At 37.8% G+C, this 23881-nt stretch overlaps 1 protein-coding gene across 2 annotated transcripts; it reads right to left on the bottom strand.

Annotated features, from left to right (window-relative positions):
- Positions 1 to 796: 796 nt before the first annotated feature.
- Positions 797 to 10433, bottom strand: LOC139631067 (sodium- and chloride-dependent GABA transporter 2-like). 2 transcript variants are annotated; one of them, XM_071495028.1, is made up of 15 exons: positions 9882 to 10433; positions 8494 to 8695; positions 8008 to 8142; positions 7559 to 7699; positions 7368 to 7452; positions 7120 to 7252; positions 6810 to 6944; positions 6343 to 6446; positions 6112 to 6236; positions 5907 to 6019; positions 5657 to 5794; positions 5199 to 5301; positions 4715 to 4815; positions 3952 to 4122; positions 797 to 2277 (listed from the first exon to the last, which is right to left on the bottom strand). In XM_071495028.1, exons 2-15 carry the CDS (start codon positions 8687 to 8689, stop codon positions 2113 to 2115), a joined length of 1845 nt encoding a protein of 614 aa, XP_071351129.1. In that variant the 5' UTR covers positions 8690 to 8695; positions 9882 to 10433; the 3' UTR covers positions 797 to 2112. The 2 variants fall into 2 exon arrangements, with proteins under 2 accessions (XP_071351129.1, XP_071351130.1); XM_071495029.1 differs by lacking the exon at positions 9882 to 10433 and having other exon boundaries at positions 8494 to 8887.
- Between the last annotated feature and the right edge of the window lie 13448 nt (positions 10434 to 23881).

Below are 23881 nucleotides of genomic sequence, written 5' to 3'. Positions count from 1 at the left end.
ACGCCAGTCTATTACAGGACTGACATGTAGAGACAAACAATAATTCAGGCTCACATTATAACCTACGTGGCAATTTAGAGTCACCAATTAACCTAATGTGCATGTCTTTGGACTGTGGGAGGAAGCTAAAGAATCCAGAGGGAACCCACGCAGACACGGAACAGAACCTTCTTGCTCTGAGGCAACAGTGTAAACCACTGCGTGCCGACCAGAGGCAGAGTTGAGAGTCCTTAATGCAGGAAACACACTGTTCTTGAATCAGGACGTTTAGAACAGAGACCTGCAGCGCCTCCCAGAGGCCAAAAGTTGCAATAGACAATGACCAGTATGAGGGGGGTCAAACAGAACCTTTACGTATTACTTAGCACAGTACAGTTGTACTGTCACTAAGCAGGAAAGTGATCATAAACACATAAAGTAATTGTGATATGATTTCTTTAAAAAATAACATTTGGTGCATTTTGGTGCCAAAAATAACAGGGTTCAGGCAAATTACATACAAAGATGTTATGAAATATGGAGTGCATCAGTCATGTCAAGTAAAGGGGTGTCTTGTAATAGGCATAGCAAGTTCAATACTAGTTGTTCTTTGTTTGTTTGCTTGTTTTTTAAACATGGCTACTCTTGGATATAATAATGTAGTTTTGGGATAAGAAGATTGTGAAAAATGAAGCTTAGCTACAAAGTAAGCCGGCCCACAGGTAAGTACAGCTGAACAGAAAATCAGCATTCCCCGATCAGTTGTTATGTGCTCTCGTAACAGTATTTCATGAACAATAAAGGAGTCTAATTATATGTGGCACCTTCACTCTACAAAGGTGATGATAAAGTTTATTTATTACATGTAAGAAAATCAACAATCACTGCAATAAAAAACAAACATAAAACAATAAGGAACATCAGCTGTCCTGTAAAAATCAGTCAAATAGTAAGAACAAAGATGAGTTAAAATGTGTTAGCAAGTTAAAATAAGATTATAAGTTAGCCATTTACTGGTTTTGATGAGCAAATTAAAAGAAGATATTTGAAGAGTTCTGCCTGAGCCAGGCAGGTCATTGTCGGGGCATCCTCACAACAAAGGCCACCAGCTCATCAGTTGTTTAAACTTGAACAGCATGGGAACAGCCATCAGGTTTGTAGGACTGGGTGCAGGTTGATAAAGAGTAGCAGAGATACGGCCCATATAATTTGTACTTACACTGTAATTGAAATATAACACAGCTGAACACTGTGGCTTTATATTACCCTTTAATCTGTTAAATACAGCCTGCATAGCTTTCATATGGTTTCAGGTGTTCAAGACACAAAGGTGTGGTCTGTTATACCTGTGACAGTCACTGCATTGCAGGTGCATTGTTAAGTCATTTGCTTACCTAACAACTCGACCTTCTTTATCTCTTAACCTTACTGCACATTTTAAATACCTTTTTCCCCTATTTATTTTCAAGTATATCACTATTTTGCAAACACAAACAACTATATTAAACAGCTACATCGGAATGGCCTTTTTTGTCTTTTTTGTTCTTGTTTGTTCCCAAATTAATAGTAATAATAGTATAATAATTAAAAGTAATTATTAGTAAATACATAGTAATAGTTATGTATTTAACATACTGCATTTAAATTGTTTAATTAATTTTAGTTTATCATAATTTTAAAACCAAAACTTGTTTACATATAAATATTTTTAGCCAGGGTTTTCAACACCTCATGCTTGTGACCTGAAATGATAAAATCATAACAACATTTTTAACATTAATATAAATCTCACCAGTAAAACTTTTATAAAATATATTGTTTTATATAGTACCAACCAGAATACACAAGAGATACTGTATATAATACCGTTTATAATCAAAGGAAAGACATTTCTTTCTTTCCTCAGACATAAAGAAACCTATTTGTAGATTAACTCCCTAGAAAACCCCCTTCTTCCAGACTTCTTGCACTATTACCCAGTATCAATAAAATGCACCCTGCAGGTATTATTTTTACAGTGTGATTTCCAAGGTTCTTTAACATAAGTTGTTGTCAGAAATATACTGCCAGCTGGATTAAACAAGAGATACAGATTTATTTTCTTTGCAGAGTTCTTTTTTTTTCTCTTGCAGTTTAAATAATTGATGTTCTCTGAACACCTCCTTCTCCATCATCAGGGTTTTCTGTCTTGCGTAGTGTGTACAAGTCTGTGAAAGTCTGGAAAGCTTCACGATTTGATGTTTTCTTGAATGTTGCAGTAGGTAAGTCCTTTGCTGGAGTGCACAGAATTTTCAGTCTCTGTGTGAGGGAAAGGAAAGAGAAATTTCAGTTAATGTCAACACAATATGTTGACTGTGATTAATTAAAATACCAAATCTGCTGAACCACAGTGTCTTATAATAAAGACAAAGGGCACAGTTCAAGGCTCAATCAAGGCTCAGTGAAATCAAGAACAAGTACAATCAAACAGTACAGCTCAGTAGCTCATGCATTCCTTGTAATCACTACTAACTTTTGTATTGTTGCAGACAGGAACAGGAACAGACAGGTTTTCTCTCACCTTCCTCTCACCTCTAATACAGGTGTCAGGTCAGAAAAATAATAGGCCTATCAAACAGTTAAATTTCTGATTGCAATTAATTGCTGAATTTCAATAGTTACTCATGATTAAATGCACATTTTATCACATGATTAAAATTCTATTATTTCGCATTTCAGAACTGTTTTCTCTTTCTCTTTTCTCTAACCGTCAGTCTGTCTGAACTAGAAGCTAACGTTAGAATGTCTGACATGTAATTATGAAGATGTCTGATAATTTATTTATCCATAGACGAGCTCTGGGTAAGTTATATTTTTATTTTCCAACTCATCATATCTTCACCAACAACGATTCAGGCATTGGATTTAAACATTTTAGGTCTCCCGACACGGCCCTTTATGCAGACTGGAACCTTACCCCTTTTTATCCCATAGACATGACTTGCCATGAAGTATCTTTCTCGGCCATGTAAAATCTTTGTAGGAAGTGTCTGTCGCAGCTTGACAACAAGTAAGGATGTGTCAAAGGGTCAAAACAGTAGCAGCCAAAGATTTTGGAACGTAGCGCTCTAGAATCTTTGGTAACAGCACCAGTGACGATGTAAAATAGAGAATCTTTGGCAGCACACGATTAACACAATAAAAAAAAACGCGTTATGCTCAGTCCTTAATCTCATCGCGATTAAGGCATTAAGGTTGACAGCCCTAAAATATAATAAACAGTATGTATAATTCTCAACTGCAGTTAAGAACAATGTATCAGTGAAGATTATCGGTCATCCAGGCCATGGTATCTCCAAGTGCTATACAAAGGCAATTGGACTTGCTTGAGGTTCTTGAAGACATTTCACCTATCATACCAACAGCTTCTTCAGGATTCTCCACCAGTCAGTTGGGACTAAAGACACCTTTTTGTATGAGAGGTAAAAGGTTTTCAAGAACCTCAAGCAAATCCAGTTGCCTTCATATAGCACTTAATCCTGACCTCCTACACAGAGGAGGTGTTGCTAGAAAAGGGTCACTAGAATAGCAGCAATAGCATAATTTTCCAGCAGTGTTCCACCTTAACTAACTTTATTATTGATTTTGTTGGAGGTCAAAATAAACCTAAAGTTTATTTTAGTTTTATTTTAGTTCAATATTGCCCCTTGACCTGTAAGGAAACATGTGTCAGATCTAACAGATCTAATATATAAGACTGTTATTAGTGCTAATACTGATTTTTTTTAGGTAGATCAGATGTCAGTTAGATGTGACCAGTATAGAATATCGATATAGACTACAGTTTCTTTGTTGGTGTTGGTAGAAATTTACATTACTTGACTGCAAAACCCAGTTAGAGATACTAACTAATTAATACCATTATGGTTTTTAGTTTGAAACCATTATGTCTGACCTACTTTTGTTTGTTACATAAACAACATTGGAGCGTACCTGTCTCAGTGTTCCTGGAGTGACACTCACAGCGTACAGCATCCACAGAGGCACCATGAGTGTTGATGAGAGAGTAAAAAATCCTCCGATGGCATAGCCCCACCAGGGGTATTCATAAGTGTTGTTGAATTTGAGTGGGGTATATTTGACCACTGAGAAGAACAATGTGAACTGAGAAAAAAAGAGAGAAAAGAATGGAAGGAATGACAACAAGATAAAAATGATCAGATTAGTAATTTGTATTACATACAGAAAAGCAAATTAACAATTTGCTATTGTGTGTTTTATTTAGCTAAAGAAAAACATGCTGTGGAAAATGAGACTAAAGTCAAACCTGCACCAGCTGTCAGCTGACTAATAAGCTTTGCACTATTGCTGATAGCCTCAGTGTTTGCAACTGCTGCTCCACCAACCACTAAATCCTTTGGCTTAAATTAAATGTGGTGGTGAGCGCTACAGTTCATGATTTCGTTGCCAAAATATCACATGTGTGAGTTCTTTAGAACAGCATATAATTTAATATTTCTTCAAGAGAAAAAAAACAGTGTTTAACTAAATTCTTGCACAGATTCCTTAGACACCTCATTCAAAATGACACTGAACAGGTTTGAGTTGCTATATTGTACCCCATCAATGGTACTGGTTTCCATCTGGTTGAGACATCTTCAGGACAGAAGCCTCTGGCAGCTGTCAGATACACTTGCTTGTTAGTAAATCATGAACAAAGTTACTGGACAGGCCTGTATACATTTCCAATACTTACAGTACAGATAGCTGGTGTGAAGTACATCCAACAATATTTCATATAAGGCCATGGTCGATATCCAATCATGTCCTTTATATTATCATATTGGCGATCTGCACCTTCAGAAAACAGGTAGCGTTAGTTATTTCAGTTGTAAGGCCCTTACACATTTTTATGTTTCAATTTTAGAAAAAGACTACAATCCAACACGTGACATGTCTATGATAAGGTTAACCAAACCAGTGATTTTTCCCTGTTTAATTTGAATTATTTTCATAGTAATTCACAAGAAAAGATTGGAGTAATGTGAAGATATAATAAGTATTTTTATGGCATAAATTGTTAAAAGTTTTTTTTTTCTGCTATCCTGTCATGTTAATTGTCTCATGACCCCTCAGTTGGGGAACCACTGATTTAAAAACCACTAGGCTGTACAACATCAGTCTATAAAAAGACATCAGACAGGTTGGTTTTATCAAGCCAAGTTAAACCTGCTTCTTACCATAGACCCATCCAATACAGAGAGACTGAAGGACAGCAAAAAGTAGGAGTGTCATCCCACTGCAGGCATAGTGGTCAAACAACTGGAAAATATAAAGGCCTCCCTGCAAATGAAAAAAAACTGAATCCATCAATGAATGTCAATACAAGGTTGTCATTGCATCATCCACATATTGTGTTTGTCCAAAGAGTTATTCTGAAAATATGGACTATAAACAGACACAACAAGAATGGATTGTTCTTGTAAACATGACCCTTAAAAGAGAGAAAATGTAATAATAATACAAATTATTGTACAATTAAATGTTTTCCTTTAGTTCATCTGTCCCTCACTTTCATGACTTCACTTATAACTGTGTGGTTCACATGTAAATCATATCAATCTGAATTGATTACACTGATATATATTACAAATAAAGCCTTAACAGATTAAAGAAATCATTATCACAATCCACTCACCTCTGTAACCATCAGAAGGCCAACGAGGAAACTTGCAGCACTAATAGCAAGAAGGAGGAGTTTACGGCGACAGTTGCTTTGAAAGAATGAGGGATACATGTCGGAGATGGTTGTGACCAACGACTCTTGATAAACAAACTGTGGTAACAAAAGTTATTTTTTGTTATTACAAAAGAATTGTGTTATGGTGTCTGAATCTAACAATTACATTCCAAACAGAGCTAATTCAGTAGGTACAGTATTGCCCTACCTCACTGTCTAATCCTAGGAAGATGATCATAACGAAGAAGGAAACAGCCCAGAGCTGAGGAAGTGGCATTAGAGCCACAGCTCGAGGATAGGCAATAAATGCCAAACCTGGACCTGCAAAGGTACATAAGGAAAATGGTCATATTCTTAAATAATTCAAACAGCATTACTCTGGGTTTCCATTAAGCATTATCAAAATTCCATACCTGTTTCAGCCACCAGTGATATATCCACACCTTGCTCCTTTGCCATGAAACCAAGCACAGAAAAGATGGCGAAGCCAGCTACGAAGCTGGTGAAACTGTTCAACAGGCACAGGTAAACACAGTCTCTGTAGGTGGGATTTTGAGAAATGATTAATCCTGTGCTCCAATCCAAACCACAGTAGGTATTAAGAAGTTTGAATAAAAATCCTGTGAATATATAATATTGCAAACCTGTAACAGTTATTGTTGTACTTGTTGTAACTCCCCAGAGATGTCAGAACACCTGTACAAACTCCATAGGAGTAGAAAATTTGGCTGCCAGCATCCATCCATACCTGAGGGATTTGGATGAGTTCAGTTTAGGTTTGTAAAGATGTGAGCAGTCACAGCAATTGGTTAAGGTTAGAGATATATTGTGATCTTGCTTGTAGACTGAAAAGGTCAAAAGCTACTTAAAAGCAGGTGACAGAATGTCTTTATGTGAGTACGATTTATCAAAATCACCACACCCCAACTACATCTGTGCAACCCTCATGCCCTAAAAGAACATAGTGAGTGAGCATAATCCAGGCAACAATTACATTTCCTCTGAAGCATGTTTGACAAACAAAATAGTAGTACATAAATGTATTTTTTAGGAAATAAGGTAGAATGTGGATGACAATGGATAGCAACAATTGAATTTGTGATAGCGGTACCTCTGGATCAGTGAGGCGGGATGGGTCTGGGTAGAGGTAAAACCTGATTCCATCTTTGGCCCCTGGTAATGTAAGCCCACGGACAAGCAGCACCACCAGCATTACATATGGAAATGTGGCAGTGAAGTACACCACCTATGACATAACCAATCATCAATATTTGTGGCACTTTTTAAGATTAAATATTTACATTTACATTTACTCATTAGGCAGATGCTTTTATCCAAAGTGACTTACAAATTAAGCACATCAGTCCTACTTCATGCATTTACATGAAATTTGATATATTAGCATTATGATTGTGCTGTACCTTTCCTGTGGACTTCACTCCATTCCAGACACAGAAGTAACACAATACCCAGGCAAGAAGTAAACAAAGGGCCAAGTCCCAACGAATATTTCCAATTTTCTCAAGTCCACTGGACAAGCCCAAGATTCTCCGCCTGTAATGAAGTACAATTAAGGAACATAGTAAAAAAGGCGAAGGGGGGGGGGGGGGGGCACCACCCCTTATGTGATGGTTAATTAATTAATGAATAATTAATTCATGCTACTTACTCCCAAAATTCTACAACTGAAGATGTGCTATTTCCATACAGGAGCGGAGGGGATGTTTGATTGTGACCGTGCTCAAAACAGCCATCTTACATGAAAGAACAAGACAGGCTGTGACAACTGATCAGCAGAGTAAACACACCACACAGGTGTATACATCACAGATGGCGAAAAAAAGTCTTGTTACGCTGTACCTGTGTTCCAGCTGTTGTGACAGCTCGCCCACGGAAGCTCAGGCTTGAAGGATGAAAATAGGTAGAGAAATGTCCAGGCCAGTATGATGATGTAATACACCCCAGTGTACAAAACAACCACTTGGCTTCCATAACCTAAACCTGTTGAGAGATGGTGATGTCAAACTCAAACTGTAAAAATGTAGACATCTGATAATGATAAATGACAGAGAATCTAACAGATAGTGGACCTATCAACTAGATTAAACTAGATTAATTAATCAAATGAATCTGTGTAACTTTTTCTGAACAATGGGGAACTGAGAAAACAAACAACAATTAACCTACAGAATAATGGCAAATACTAAAAAGCTATTGTTTTTGGTGGTCTTTATCAACACATGATATTAATATTTTCTAATATTTTCTATATTTTTAGCATATAAAAACAAGCTACTGTGAAGATTTACCTTCAAAAAGAGGGCAGATTTTTCTCCAACATGTTATTCCGCCCTGACTGGTGAATTGGCCCAAAGACGTTTCCAGGAAGAAGAGTGGGATGCCACACGTGAACAAGAACAAAACATAGGGAATGAAGAAAGCCCCTTTAAAATAAAAATGAAATATGTTGTTATAATCTTTGTGTACACAAATAATGATTCGTAAAAATGAATGCAGTTAGGAAGGAAAGATCTGTTAATTAATAGTTATGAGCTTGTCGTTTGGGGTTATACAGAAGCCAAAGAGTTGTAATTATCTTAACATCAAGAGAGCAGAATCACTTTATAACAATACTGACAGAGTTCAAGTTTTTTTTTCACTGTTGGCATTTGCAAAATGTAGTCCAACAAGCTAACTATTATCTGAACATAATCTTAATCCCTGGCAAGGCAACCTACAATACAGTCTTGTGTACATGATGTAGGCTACACCTGGCCGCAAAAGCAAAGCTATACCTCCTCCGTTCTTGTAACAAAGGTACGGGAACCTCCAGACGTTTCCTAGACCAACAATGTGTCCAGCCACTGCCAGGATGAACTCCACCTTATTGGCCCATTGGCCCCTCTCCTGAGGTTTGGGTTGAGTTTGTCCTGGTCTGGTCCCGAGGTTCATCAGATTCAATTTCCCCTGTGAGTTTTGGTTTTGGTCCATTTTAACCTTTAGTAAGAATTAAAACAGTGTATTTATGTAAGTGTGTAATACAGGAGAGTACATGAAGCTGTTGTTAGGCATTATTAAGCAGCCTAGTGTACACAGGGATAGGCTACATGTTGGTTTCTCAGGTTTCACTCTGCACTATTTCCCGAATGGCATACCACATTGGATAGACTAGATACTACAACTGAACAGGGCCAAAGATATAAACCACATTTACCATCTTCAAAATCAGATATGAAAACATTATGAAACTGTAGAGTATACAGCTATGCCAGCAGCTAGCAGTCTCCATGCTAACATGCGCACAAAGAGAATGCAAGGCTGCTGTTGTTTAGCCGGCATAATGTTTACCATGTTCACCATCTTAGTTTAACATGTTAGGATGCTATCATTTGCTGGTTAGCACCAAAGTAGCCTACAGCTGAAGCTGTATGTCAGTAACTTTTTAGGTATTTAGTCATAAACCAAAGTACCAGTAAGTAAACCAAAGTGATAAACCAAAATACCAGACAAATTCAAACTCTTCAAAAACATGAAACATTTCACTAAAAATGCCAAAAGTCAACCTCATTGTGGTGCTACAGGAAAAGTCTGGGAATCACTAAAGTGATCAGGTTTCACTGGGTGGAGACCATGAAGGTCTGTAAAAAAAATAATTTTGGAGCCCCTGGCTTGGCTAATAATGTAAAAAAAAACATGATCTGAGCACATTAAGACCTTTTTTTTAACAAGTGATTCTATCCCCACCCAGTTTTATGTTTTGCTTTTTTTAAGGCTTGGTATTTTTTACAAGGAGTTGACACAAGTTTGGCTATTTTAATCTACAGTGTTGACCTGTTTAGCAGTTCAAAGTCAGTGCAGAATTCTGACTACAGTGTGGTGATCTCAGCCTTGCTTGGCCTGGGGACTCATTTTTTAATTGCAGAATCTTAAACTGAGTAAATAAATTGGAGCATGGCTGAAGTAAGAGGTAGATTTTCTTTACAAAGTTAACTAATTTCTGAGCTCTCCCCATTCATTTATAGCTTGATATGCCCTTGCATAAGCCAAACCATTTCTTAAATTTCAAATTTCTGCGTATAGATGCAGTGAAGAAAAAAAGATTTAACTGTAGGCCTATAAATAACCAATTCAAAGAAAAAAACATAATATAAAATTAGAAGGCAAATAAAGATGCACACTTTACCTTGAGCTGTTGAGGTGCTTCCTCTTCTGAAAACTGTTTTCTAAATGACACCACCAGCTCCTCTCCAAGAATACGCTAAAGAATGACCTTAATAGGTTTCTGTGAGGAGTGGCCACTGAAACTAACACAACCAGTCTTTTCTTTAGAACCAGTAGAAACCAAGGAGGGCACTCACACAGGCACACATGCGACACACACACACACACACACACACACACACGGTTTGCTGTCAATTGGTATTTCCTTACACAAGGGGCAAAGCAATGCCAAGGCAAACGACCCAGTGCCTGTGGGTTAATAGCAAATACACTTGGTCGCGTTGAGTTTTGGTCGTAAAATTAGGTGTGGTCAGGCGCACCGCTGTCTTGATGCAGCGGAAAGCTGGGGCGCATTATGACCGGCGCGTACCCTCTGCCTGCTAGGTACAAGCAGAATGTGCTGAAAATGTGCTTCAGGTGCTAGGATAAGGTGGAACATTACAATATAACCCTCAGAAAATCGGAGCATTCTTTGTGGCGTATTCTGTGTTGTAACATTGCAGTGCGTCATGGATGTCCCTTGGACATAAATGTGGCTCTGCAGAGAGGCCTTCTTTCTTATTCCTAGTTAAATCCACCACAATTTTTATAATTCACTGCTTAGACTAAATTTGTCCCACCACCGTCTATTAATGAACCAACATTTATTTACACTTCTCATAAAACACCACAACAGATGTGTAACTTGTTATTTGTGCCTTTGCTTCTTTGAACAGCTATGCGTAGCGCACTGATTGGCTCAGCCCTTCCTTGCCCCTTGGGATGCACAGAGCGGACCAGACTCACTGCCCCAGTCACAATAATAATCAATGCACCACAAACAGAATCTAATTCCTTTTGAAGCACCACTAGAATAGGAAGCCAAGATGCAAGCGCGCCTGGCTTTTAAAGAGAATGGGAGATGGCACTTTGATTGGTTTATTGTATGTTACACCAAAACAAACTCTTGATTAAGTAAAAAAAAAATTAAAAAAAAAAAATACAACTCTTTTGAACCATGTGTCTGGTGCTGCGACCATTTTTCCGCCGTTTAAGTAGCAAAAGTGTATATGGACACGCCCTAAATGCACTTGCGCCATGCGCTTTAGAGCGTACGATTTGCACTGTTAAAATAGAGCCCAATGTCTGTTTTGTCTGTTTGCCAAGATAAAGCAGATAACCACTTTAGAGGGGGGTCTCCTTTATCGTGGGGCTACAGGCTTTCATGTAAGCTTCTTTTCCCTCTTGTTATTCTGCAAAAAAACATTTGAAGAAGCTGAGTCATATAAAAAAAAACTCCATCAGTGCTGCAGTTATTTTTTTTTCATGCCTCAATCTGTTTTCTTTTTGAGCTCAATTGCTAGAAAGCTGTGTTGAGCAGCAATGTTGCCTTATGTTACCCACCATGCTTATAAGTAATTTCAGAAACTTGTGTTTAAAGCTAGAACTTAAACAGATTTTGAACTGATATCTTTAACTGTTTTTTCATCTCTTCCATATCACATTACATAACAAGAGGGATAAAAACATCTGATCACAGGACACAGTTTCTCACCTTTCACAGTCTCATCGTTCTCCAAGAAAATTAAAGACAGACAGGAGTCATTTTTATTTGATGCCAATAGGTCTTGTGATGTATTTACATAATTATAGGCTACATAAGAATAAATATGAGTAAAATAGAAATACAATTTCAGATTGAGATGTTTTGAATGAGCTTAGTAGTTACTTAAAGAAATGTAACTTTAAGATAAAAGACTTAAAAGATGTTTTTAGATAATAGATAATAATAGATAATAAAAGGCACAAACAGGTTTTATTCCAATTAACTCTTCAGGTCAATTGCAATAAATGCTTATTTTTTTAACTATAAATGTTTTGACACCTTTTTTTTATTGAACATAATGTAACAGATCATATATGACTATAAGTTTAACAAATGTAAATTATGCTGCTGAACTGTGTACTTTGGAGTTTGGGTTTTTCTAATAACATGGTGTAGCATCATTTTGTTTTCCTGGTCTTAAAGCATTATTTTTCATTCTAACACATTTAAGTGACAATGTGACCATTCTGAGTTCATCAAACTGTCTGAAAACAATGAGTAGGCTGCTATGTTTACTCACTGTGAACAGTAGCGTCCTCATAATAAGCCATCCTATTTGGATCATATTCAGGATATGACTGTGTAAACACCAGAGATGCTCACTAGTCCATTGGTTGTAACAAATATTCTCCAGTCTGCTTAGAACACTGCATTACCATACCTAAGGAATTCAATGCATGTACTCCACTATCATCACTACAATAACATAAAAAATGATAAACCATGCTCAGGAGAGCACAGAGCTCCACCAAGGCCAATGTCAAAGAACAAAAACCAGAGTAGTAGGAATAAAAATCAGCCTGGGACTTTTGACTTGGACTGGCCCACCAAAACCCATCTAGGGACACCATCACATAGGCTACAACTTGTCACACTTTACAAGAATCAAGTAGTAAACAGACAATAAATTAATTATGATAACTTGTAGAACAATACATGAAATAGAACAAGTAGCATATAAAACTCTTTTGTCATTTTCTTCTGTAAGTTTCTTGCGAGTGTTAGACCAGAATTCAGACGGGACAGCAGGAAATACAACAGACATTTAGATTTTAGTGGTTTTTCTCCCAGTGTTGTATCATGTCATCTGAGCTAATCAGACTTTGACAACTTTAACTAGCGTATTAGAATTTCTGATGAAACAACAGCAGAAAACAAAGCAATACAATATTATTCTGCCAAACAAACTGCATATTTCTTAAAACTGTAAAACTGGACTCACCCTCAGTTGTGGTCCTGAAGTCACTCTGTCTGTTGCTGCACAGGACCAAACCAAACGCAGGGGAGGCTGATGCGAGGGAGCTTAAGGCCACACTGAACCACAGTAGGCCACACAGCCTGCTTCACTGGCCTCATCACCACAACACAGTGGTAATGATCTCTCTCCCTCTTGCTCTCTCACTCACTCTCTCACCCTATAGCAGCCCCCTCCTGTGCCTCCTCAGTAGTCAATCCGTGTCATAGTAAATGGCCCAAAATTGAGTGGTTCTTCCCTGGCCCATGACCCATCCCCCAATAAAATTCAGTGCTTATCAGTTCAGTACAGTCTGTTCATTTTCAAAATATTATCATGAGCAATGGAGGATAAGAGCTACAAGTGATATTAAGCTTTGTGGTGAGGAAAACAAAGAACACTAGAAAAAAGTTCAGTATTTACCATGTAGACTTAACCAGAGGAAATATTCTCTGATTTACATACATTTGAATCACCACACAAGCACTACATATTTCAAACATATTTTTTTATGTAGCCTAAGCAAAGCAAGCAAAAAACATAGCTTTGTTGCTTCGAGTACCATCACCACTATCTTGGTGATGTCAGCCATATCATTCATTTATTTTCAGCTGTACAATTATGAAATAATAAAACATTGTTTTTGTAAAATGATGCCGGATCATATCTACTATCTGCACACACAAAATAGTTTATTGTACATTCTGTTTCTGCAGGACAAAAACAATATAATCACAGGCATTAACATGTCAACATCACTTGAATTACCATCTACACCAATATGTGGTATGACATTTTTATCAGTTTGTTGGTGCTCTTACCTGCAAGTCATTGTGCAATTCTTAGTTGGGCTGAACAGTTTAAAACATACTTATTCAAAATGTAGGTAAGACATTCTTATGAAATATTGCAGTTATTATACAGAATTTTTAGGTTAGGAATATAATTTTTTGTGGAAACCAGCTCATATAGGACTATAGGACTTAAAGGGAATAAAAAAGTGGGTCGACTAGCCAAAAGTGGATTAGAAGCAAGCAAATAGAGATACCAATAAGTAAAATAGAAACAAAACCGTGTATTTGGCTCAAAATAAGATGCAGTGGGAAAAATTATTGGATGAAGATTTGAAAGGAAGACATCTGCGCCAGATCCAGCAACAGGTTGGAGTGGAAAAGACATTGGGGGATTTTGAAGAGAGCAAAGCTTGGGTAGTAGGATAAGATTAAATCACACCAAATTTAATCCATCTTTGGAAAACATTCAAATGGAAACAGGGACATCTGCAATCAAAAAGAGACTGTGGAACATGTGTTTTTGTCTGCCCAAAATATGGAAATGAGGAACACATTAAGGACCCAGAACAAGATGAATCAAATGCACATATCTTAATAGTTTCCCCAAAAATCTTAGGGATAGTATTTTGACACATACCTTTATTTTCCTAAATGATTGTCACAACCCATCTCAAGGTTGGACAGAGGCAGGGAGAGGCCTGCCTAGAGAGGTCTGTCACAATGACATTGGACTGGCAACAATAATAGAAAGGACTCAAAAATACAACAGTAGGTGGCGATAATGCTCCATCTGGTTGCAGTTTGCCTAATGACTTTGGCTTTACCTTCACTTTAACTTTGTGACACCCAAAGATAGCAACTAAACATGTTCATTTTTCTTTTCATTTTGTCAAGAAAAAAGGTGTTTCGTTTTAATAGGAAATGTATGTTTAATCGACAAACGTAGCAGCTTATTTAACCTGGAGTTTTTCATCTTATCTTGTCATTAGAACCTTCATGTTCAAATTATCACCTAATGTTCACAAGATGTTTTATTTTATCCAAACACTGGATATTTGGTGGCAAAAGCTAGCCACTAATGTTATTGAAAATATTATATTTGATCTAGATTTTATGATCAATGGCCTGTTTAACAGCTAATGTTAATGACATTTATTTTTATTCAAACATTAGATTTGTGGTGGCCAAAGTTAGCAGCTAGATTCATTATGCTTTCGTTTTATTAATTTTACCTTAGTGTCAATTTGGCAGTACTGGCAGGTAAAGTAATTACACTGTTTTATTTCATTCATAAATATTAAATATGATATTGGTATCCTGATATTGATTAATATTGATATGATATATGGCAAGAATTAGCAGTTAATGTTACTGTCACTTTTTCTTTTCCCTTGACATGAAATTGTTGAAGGCCAAAATAGAAGCTAAAGTTACTGAAAAGGTCGCATCTTAATATGAAATGTATGTTGTATGGCCAAACTTAGTAGACAATATAACCTGGAGTTTTTCTACTTGTCCTCTCATTAAAACACTGACAACCAATATACTAGCTAATTTCATCAACATGTTTTTTTTTTTAAGTTAGCAGTTAATTAATCATTATAGTTTAGCTAGATAGTTTCATTTCATATCAATATTAAACTTATGATGGTCAGAATATTGCTGTCACTTTCACGTTCTCTCTTGATATTAGTTGTGGAACGTCAAACTTAACAGGTAATGTTAGTTTTCATTTTAACAGGAAATACAGTGTTTAATGGCGAACTTCACAGCTGCTTTAACTTTGTATTTGTATTATTATTATTTTATAATAATATTAGATTGTTCACCAAATGTTTTTAATTCTTTTTTAATTTCTTGTACACATTACATTTATGGTGGAAAATGATTGCAGCTAATGTTATTAAATTATTACATTTTAACTGGATATTATTATTTATTTCATAATATGAAATTATTGATGGCCAGAATAAGCAGCTGATGATACAGTCATTTAGTATTAACCAACCATAAAATCCTGCCTTCCATCTGTCTTGTGAATACCTGAACTCAAGATGGATCCAAGCAGGGGGCGCCTCGGTGGCTCACCTGGTAGAGCGCGTACCATTAAGGCAGTGGCCCTTTGCTGCATGTCATCCCTGCTCTCTCTCCCTGACGTTCCTGTCACTCTCTCACTGACCTATCCAATAAAGGCACTAAAAAGGCCAAAAAAAAACTTAAAAAAAAAAAAAAAAAAGATGGATCCAAACAGTTCAACAATGGCTGAGCGGAAAAATGAATCAAAGACCAGTTGGCGCAAAGTAACCAAACCAGGTGGTCACCGGTTAACGAAGCCATTGCCCATTGACCACTGACCCAGCATGAGCAACCCAACAGTGTGTTCATAGTACCGCAAATGACCTAGAATTATGAATGAGCAGAATCAACCCAATAATGTGGTTACAGAAACAACCCATCACTTTTTGAATTTATTTTTTTTTATTATTTATAGGTACAGTGAGAGAGACAGAAAAGTTGAGGGGAGAGAGAGGGGATGACATGCGGCAAGGGGCCGCGGGTCAGATTTGGACCCCAGGCTGCTGCAGTTAGGACTAAGCCTTAATGGTGAGCACTGAGGCACCCCACCCAGCACTTTTTTGAGTACAAAGGAAAACACAGTGATAAAGGTTGACAGAGGTGATGGGATGTGAACCACAGTTTCTGATGTCAGACATCTAAACCCCAGCCATCCACCCAAACTTCCTCCATAAAAGAAAGACGACACACTAACATTACACAATCACACTAGTTCTGCATCTGCCCGTTAGAGAGGACGGTCATTATTCACAAGCCCACAAGAAGCTGTATGTCAGGAGAACATCCACATACAGTAAGTCATCTTAAACATTTGAACAAACATGTTGTAGTGAGTAGCCTCTTTTTTACCCTTTCAATGTAATTCCTGTTTGTCTTCAGTTTCCAGTCTTCAGTCACTGATATACAAAAATTCAGTGTATATTATCTTTTGAATGTCATACTATATACTGTATGTAATTGTCTAACTCAGTGTTAGTTTTAATACATTACCTAGGCTGCCTAGACTGGAGTTAGTTAACAGTTAACCACTATATATCGTATTTAAGGCTCCGTGTCATTTCTTTTACGTTGTGACATATTAATTTTCAATTTTTCCTAGTAGCTGAAACAGCATAGAGCTTAACTTAAGGTTAGAAGACCTTAAATTTTGTGGCTACAACAAAGCATTTACATGACATACTTTTGGGTATAAATTATTCTTATAATGGTGAAAATGTAAGTGATAGTACAATAAGCTATACATACAATGTGTGAAGCATTAATATCTTTTCAGTCTATATTAGCCAGACCCACACTATTTACTAAATATGCAATGCCTCTGAAATACAGTATTTCAATTAAAATGTTCTTTAAGTATATAAATTAATTTTAAAAAAGCATAAAGTAACATTTAAAATTTAAAATATGTGTAAGTGAGAAAGTTTCGACATGCCTTGTTAACTAAGGAGACAGCTGTGTTGCTTTGAACTTGAGTACCCCTGCACAGGCCCACTTCGAAAGAGGTTGCCAAAGATAATTCATTAACAGCCAGTATAATGATTTGTCCAACATCTTACGATGCTCTACATGCTCTTTGCAAGCTCCTTTTTCAGAGATGCACAGAGAGACACCAGCACAAACCTGAAAGCTTTTTGAAATGGAGAAAGCTGAAACAAAATCAGAAGGACACCCACAAGGACATCAAGCTGCTTCGGAGGATGACAAATTGTAAGTATACATAAGAACGATTCTCAATTTGATTGGTAGGCAATTGGATCTTACAGCAATACGGTTTTTCAAATTACTGACCCTTTTTGGCTTACATATGTGACTTTACACTGAAAACAAACAAAAACTAAACTTGCATCAAATGCATGTAGGAGCAACTATACACTACACAAATTCAAATTCAGGTTTGTATGATGATGGTTGTAGACAGCATTGCCACAGTAGGTCGTACAATTGAGCATTAAAGTTAATTCTTGACAGTGAAAATAGTTTTAAAAGAGTGGAACTTTTGGAGGCTGAACACCACAGCCAGCCACATACTTAGCTACAGAGGTCTGGTGGCAGAGGAAGAGGCTACTGCAATGAGCTAGCTGTCTCCAGGTGGGAGACAAGATGACAAGTAAAATACCACAGTTTTGATGGTGATTGAGTGCACAGGAATTATTTCCCCTGACATTATCAGTCATGTCATGTTTCGGCCTTTGTGTGCCTCCACCTGAATGTCAGATGGGGGAAACTATATTAGCAATGCTATTCTATGGACATATTCAGAGCTATTTTATTGGGAGACATATCTCGTCATACTGTGCAGTGGGGAGAAAGCCTGCATATATTTGTGCTATTTCATACAATGTGTGTTCAGATGATCTCTGTTGAATGTAACATATTGTTGTGATGGAGGACTGTGAATGCTGGACCTCAGGATGCCTGTGTGGGACAGAGACTGACACAGAGGGAGGGAGAGAACAGATCATCTTGGGTCAACAGCTGTGCCTTTGTATCAGTAAAAATGATTTTGTGGCTGTAAGAAATTGTTTACCCTACTCTGATTGACTACAAGACCTTGCAGTTTTTAACATGTTTCTTCGCTTTTTCAGGTTTCTTATTTTTATTATGTATAGTTATAATCATAATCATTGTGTCTGTTCATCTTCAGTTCAGTGCTCTGACATCCTTCCAAATGACCATACAGTTGAATCAACACCTCTCTAAAAACAATTTCAATAAAATCTTAACATTGTAACCATCATGAAGGGAGGATTTATTTCAGGACTGTTGACTAAGACAGCATTTGTTTTATAATGACAGCTGAGTATATAGTCTTTATTAGTTTCTAGCAGCTTTGATGCCAGTTTAATGGCCATTATTGTGTATTAAGAAAGGCACATTTACAGAGACTCTACATGTGTTAGCAGATCACAACAAACTCCAAAAAGGATCAGTTATTACTCTATTATTACTCTTTCTATTATGCATTTTTAAACTATGGGGGTGTGTAAAATTCTTCCAGACTGTTGAAAAGCTATTTTCTTTGTGTGGGTGTTTAAGATGTCATCCCAGTGCAAAGTCTAAATGGGTCAAACAGAACCAAGCAAAGATAGGGAGACAGGAAGACAGAAGACTGTGTTTGCTCATGCGCTGGATGAGACTTTCACTCCATTTCAAACAGTCATTATTTTGAGAAATTACTTTAATAAAATCTAAATGGCTAAACACGCAGCATGTAATTTCTGCTGTGTGTCTCTCTTAATCAAAACAATAACAAAAGTGTCAGTCTTTCGGGAGGTTTTACCTGGAGCTGAATTATCTACAGAGGTCTCCTCCTCTTCAAAATAAACACACCTGGTGATTATAACCGTTAAAAGCACTGAAAGCAGTTTCAGTGCTGTACAGTGGACACAGGACATCGGGTATGCTAATCTAACTAACTGCGAACTTATGAACCAGGCGTTCAGGAGGTTTTCACTCGAGATGGTGGGTAAAGCTTAATGAAGCACTGAACCAGTAAAGTGGTTTGAGTTTCATGTTAACAGAGCAACATCCACTGGCCAGAATTTAAAATTCATTCACAAACATTTGTATATCACAAAGTATCAGTATAAGGGAAGCCATAACTGTATCTTTATTCTGCGCATAACTTTATGATAATTATTGTAAAAGCAATCAAAATATGTTTTGGAAAAAAATATAGCTAGTTAAATAAACTTAAACCATTGATAAAAATGTTCACATGGTCAAGGCGAGAAGCGAGACTTCACATTCAATTCAATTCAATTCAATTTTATTTGTATAGCGCCAAATCATAATATACATTATCTCAAGGCACTTTACAGGGTAAGGTCAAGACCTTACTTTGTTACAGAATAAACCCAACAGTTCCCACAAAGAGCAAGCGCTTGGCGACAGGGGGGAGGAAAAACTCCCTTTTAACAGGAAGAAACCTCCAACAGAACCGGGCTCGGGGTGGGCGGCCGTCTGCCTCGACCGGTTGGGTTTAGGAGAAGATAGAAAGAGGGGGAGGGGGAGGAGAGGGGAGAGAAGAGAGAGAGAGAGAGACCAGGAACAGCTGTGTCGGTAATGGTGTTATCAATAATAATGACAGGTAACAGTGGTTAATAGTAAAGATGAGTAGTGGTGGATCTGGGTCCTGCCGCTCCCGGGGCAGAGATACCTGCAGAATGAGGACAGAGAGAGGGAGAGAGAGGAGAAGCACAAACTACGGGAGGGAAAAAATACAAAGTTAATGGCATGAAGTTATCGAGAGAGAGAGGGGGAGAGAGACAGAAATAGAGAGAGAGCGCCCAGTGAATCATGGGAATCCCCCAGCAGTCTAGCTCTATTGCAGCATAACTAAGGGATGGGTCAGGACATACCCGAGCCAGCCCTAACTATAAGCTTTACTAAACAAGACTGTTTTAAGCCTGATCTTAAAGGTAGAGAGGGTGTCTGCCTCCCGAACCCACACTGGGAGCTGGTTCCACAGGAGAGGAGCCTGATAGCTGAAGGCTCTCCCCCCCATTCTACTCTTACAAACTCTGGGAACCACAAGTTGACCTGCATTTAGAGAGCGAAGTGTCCTATTGGGAAAATAGGGAACTATAAGCTCTCCAAGGTACGATGGTGCCTGACCATGAATGGCTTTGTAGGTGAGGAGGAGGATTTTAAATTCGATTCTAGAGTTTACAGGGAGCCAATGCAGAGAGGCTAACACAGGAGAGATGTGATCCCGTTTCCTAGTTCCTGTCAGTACTCGTGCTGCCGCATTCTGGATCAGTTGGAGGCTTTTTACTGAATTTTTGGGACATCCTGACAATAAAGAGTTACAGTAGTCCAGTCTTGAGGTAACAAATGCATGAACTAGCTTTTCAGCATCCTTTAGACATAGAATGGGTCTGATTTTAGCAATATTGCGCAGGTGGAAGAAGACTGTCCTAGAGACTTGCTTTATATGTGAAGTAAAGGACAAGTCCTGGTCAAAAATGCCACCAAGGTTCCTGACTGTAGCACTGGAGGCCAAGGTGATGTCATCCAGAGTCAGTATATTATCACATAGTGTATCTCTGAGGTGTTTTGGGCCAATTACAATAACTTCAGTTTTGTCTGAATTTAAGAGTAAGACATTAGTGGTCATCCAGGTTTTTATGTCCTTAAGACACACCTGAAGCTTGGCTATCTGGTTAGTCTCACCTGGCTTCATGGATAAGTACAGCTGGGTGTCATCTGCGTAACAATGGAAATTCATCTGGCGCCTCCTAATAATGTTTCCCAGAGGGAGCATATATAGACTGAAGAGCATTGGTCCTAGCACAGAACCTTGTGGAACTCCATGACTAACTTCTGTGATGATAGAGGAGTCATTATTAACATGAACAAACTGGAGTCTATCTGACAGATATGACTTAAACCAGCTTAGTGTGGTTCCTTTGATGCCGACCATATGTTCTAGTCTCTGTAATAAAATCTTATGATCAATGGTGTCAAATGCGGCACTAAGATCTAGCAGGACAAGTACAGAGACAAGTCCATTGTCTGAAGCTATGAGGAGATCATTGGTAACCTTAACCAGAGCTGTTTCTGTGCTATGATGGACTCTAAAACCTGACTGAAAATCTTCAAACAAACCATTCCTGTGCAAATAATCACATAACTGGTTTGCAACAACCTTCTCAAGGATTTTGGAAATAAAGGGGAGTTTGGATATAGGTCTATAATTGGCTAAAACATCAGGATCAAGAGTAGGCTTTTTAAGTAGAGGTTTAATTACTGCAACTTTAAAAGCCTGCGGTACATAACCAGTTGATAAAGATAAGTTAATCAGACTTAATATAGAGTTGTCGATTAAAGGAAAAACTTCTTTGAACAACCTTGTTGGAACGGGGTCTAGAAGACAAGTCGATGGTTTAGATGATGAAACTGTTGAAGTGAGCTCAGGGAGATGTACAGGAGAGAAACAGTCAAGTATGTCATCAGTTATGTCATACTTCTAAAATGATGCACACACAGATACTGCACTGTAAAAGCTTGGCTGTTACTTGATACTTTGAAGCCTTGACGTCTGACATAACATCACTATATTTTACCAGGAGCCAACCACAGGTGTTCTCCTTTCCATAAAAACCCAGGTGATTCATCAATGCAGCAGCTGATCAGCAGAGGTGTTCTCCTCTCCACAAAAAAACAGACCAGGGGAATAAAAGAAACAATGAATAAAGCAGTTTCACTTTAAAAATCAGTGGTTCACGATGCTCTTCGGTGGACATGGCGCGTCTTGGAGCGGATACATGGACATCCATGAGCAGATGGGACCTGAGCTTCCCGTTGCTTTGCTGTTTTCTCTGATAACTTAAGATCCAGACGTCCAATGACTGAAATCCTTCATCTGGTTAAAATATATTGTTGAAAATTACCAAGGTGCAAAACGTGTATCTTAAAATGTGGCTTAACACAGGATAAAAGTCAATTTTGAGCTTCTGGAAAGCACCCACAATGCTTTTTTTTTTCAGTCTTTATAGAAAAACATTCAGGGGAACCACAACACTGACGCATACGCGTAGGGGATAGGACATCATTGAAACTGACCATTACCATGATTAGAATCACTATTTCTCTGGTATGAGAATTGCTGGAAACATTTGGGATAATGTAAGTACATAACTCAAAAAATATATATAACATAGGTCTGCTCATTTTTAGACATTTTGATATGGAAAAGTTACATTTTATAACTTTAAATTCTAGTCTCAAAAGAATTTTCGCTTACATGAACAGATATGTAAAAATGACAGTTTCACTTTCATTTCTCTATTTCTTGATGACCAATAAGTCATGTGAAATATACAAAAGTCTTGTCATAGTGGGGGTCCCAGGTTTAATACCACTGTGCCTTTAATGGGACAGGCAAGTAAGTCAAAAGCTCTTTAATTAGGTCAGGTAAGGTCACAAATAGGAAGACAGTCAGAAAGCATACAAATCAGGCGAAGAGCTGGCAGGCAAAGGTCAGAATCACCATGGGAGCAGGGCTGAGCCAATGAGAAACAAGTGTGCAGGAGGAGGTGACGCAGGTGGCAGAAGGTAATTGCAGGGCAAGTTGGAGTGGCAGTGTCTGCATGACGTGAGATGTTAATGAAAGGCAACAACAGCAAGAGCCAGGCAAAAGAAAATTCACAACAGAACCTAGGCAGACGCATAGACTGTAAATAAATATGGACGTAGCTTCCGTGATGTCACCCAAAGGTTTCTGAGGAGTGATTTTGAAGTTCAAAGTGGGCAGCTCCACCATCGCCATCTTGCCAGTGCCTGACTCCACTGAACGCCCAGCTATTCGAAAAATGGGCAAAGAGGTGGGATGTGTGTGGAGCCAAGACTTAAGTGCATATCCTTTTGTGGCAAGCAAACACTCACTCACCCGTCACTCAAAGCAGCACGCCCTTAATTATGCAGAACTTTAAACCTTAATAAAATTTAAAAGGATGGGTTGTATAAACATTTTTGTACCAGGCTGTTAACAGGTTTGTTTCTGCTGTAAAGTTAAGCATTTTAACATGGGAGTCTGTGGGGACTGACTCACTTTTGGAGCCAGCCTCAATCAGCCACTCAAAAAATTGCAGTTTTTGGCACTTACAATTAAAAACAATTAGCTTATAAGCATATCTATACCATACAATGAGACACTGGACAGGAGAATGTACTGTATGTTGTTGTTCATCAACAACTGTGTTGTTCCAACTCCCTGTAAAATGTCATATTGTCAATTTCATGTTTTTATTTATGTACCAATTAAACTAACTAGTTCCAGAGTCAGTGAGTGAGCTTTGTAGGTGTATCTTTGACATTTTTATGTATCCAGGCTAGTCTTTCCCCCTTGTTTCTAGCTACAAAGCTAAGCTAAACACATCTTAGCTTTGTACATATTAAATGTAATTCAAATGAAAAAATTAAACTTCAAAATCCTTTACAGTTTATTCAGAGTAACTTTAGTAAAACAAAAATGGTAAATCAGAAACAATACTAATGGTGAAGGCCCAGTGCCACACTTTTAACTGTTCATGACATACAGTGGACATGTAAAGCTAGCGGGTAGCTCACTTGCTAGCAAGCAACGGAGGTGGAATCCCAAAACATCAAGGCAAATTTTGCTTTAAGTTGCAAAAAGGTACATTATTTAGCTCCTGGCTTTTTTCATGTCCTTCGTCACTTCCACATCACCTGGAATGCCTTTCAAAGGAAATCACTCGCTTTCCATAAAAAAATGGGAAGAACTTTGCATTGTACTGCTATCAGTGGGT

This window comes from Trachinotus anak, unplaced genomic scaffold (assembly GCF_046630095.1).
Source record: "Trachinotus anak isolate AG129_WGS33_773 ecotype Australia unplaced genomic scaffold, CSIRO_AGI_Tana_v1 ptg000013l, whole genome shotgun sequence".
NCBI classification, from domain to species: domain Eukaryota; kingdom Metazoa; phylum Chordata; class Actinopteri; order Carangiformes; family Carangidae; genus Trachinotus; species Trachinotus anak.
This window is presented reverse-complemented; position numbering and strand designations above follow the sequence as displayed.

What these genes read in the sequence shown, in the direction of transcription:
- LOC139631067 (XM_071495028.1), bottom strand. Translation starts at nt 8,689, where the DNA reads ATGGACCAAAACCAAAACTCACAGGGGAAATTGAATCTGATGAACCTC. An exon ending in TCAGTTGTAGAATTTTGGGA is followed by an intron (nt 7,253 to 7,367) that starts GTAAGTAGCATG and finishes ACTTCATTACAG; the next exon opens with GCGGAGAATCTTGGGCTTGT. An exon ending in CTCCAGGAACACTGAGACAG is followed by an intron (nt 2,278 to 3,951) that starts GTACGCTCCAAT and finishes TCCCTCACACAG; the next exon opens with AGACTGAAAATTCTGTGCAC.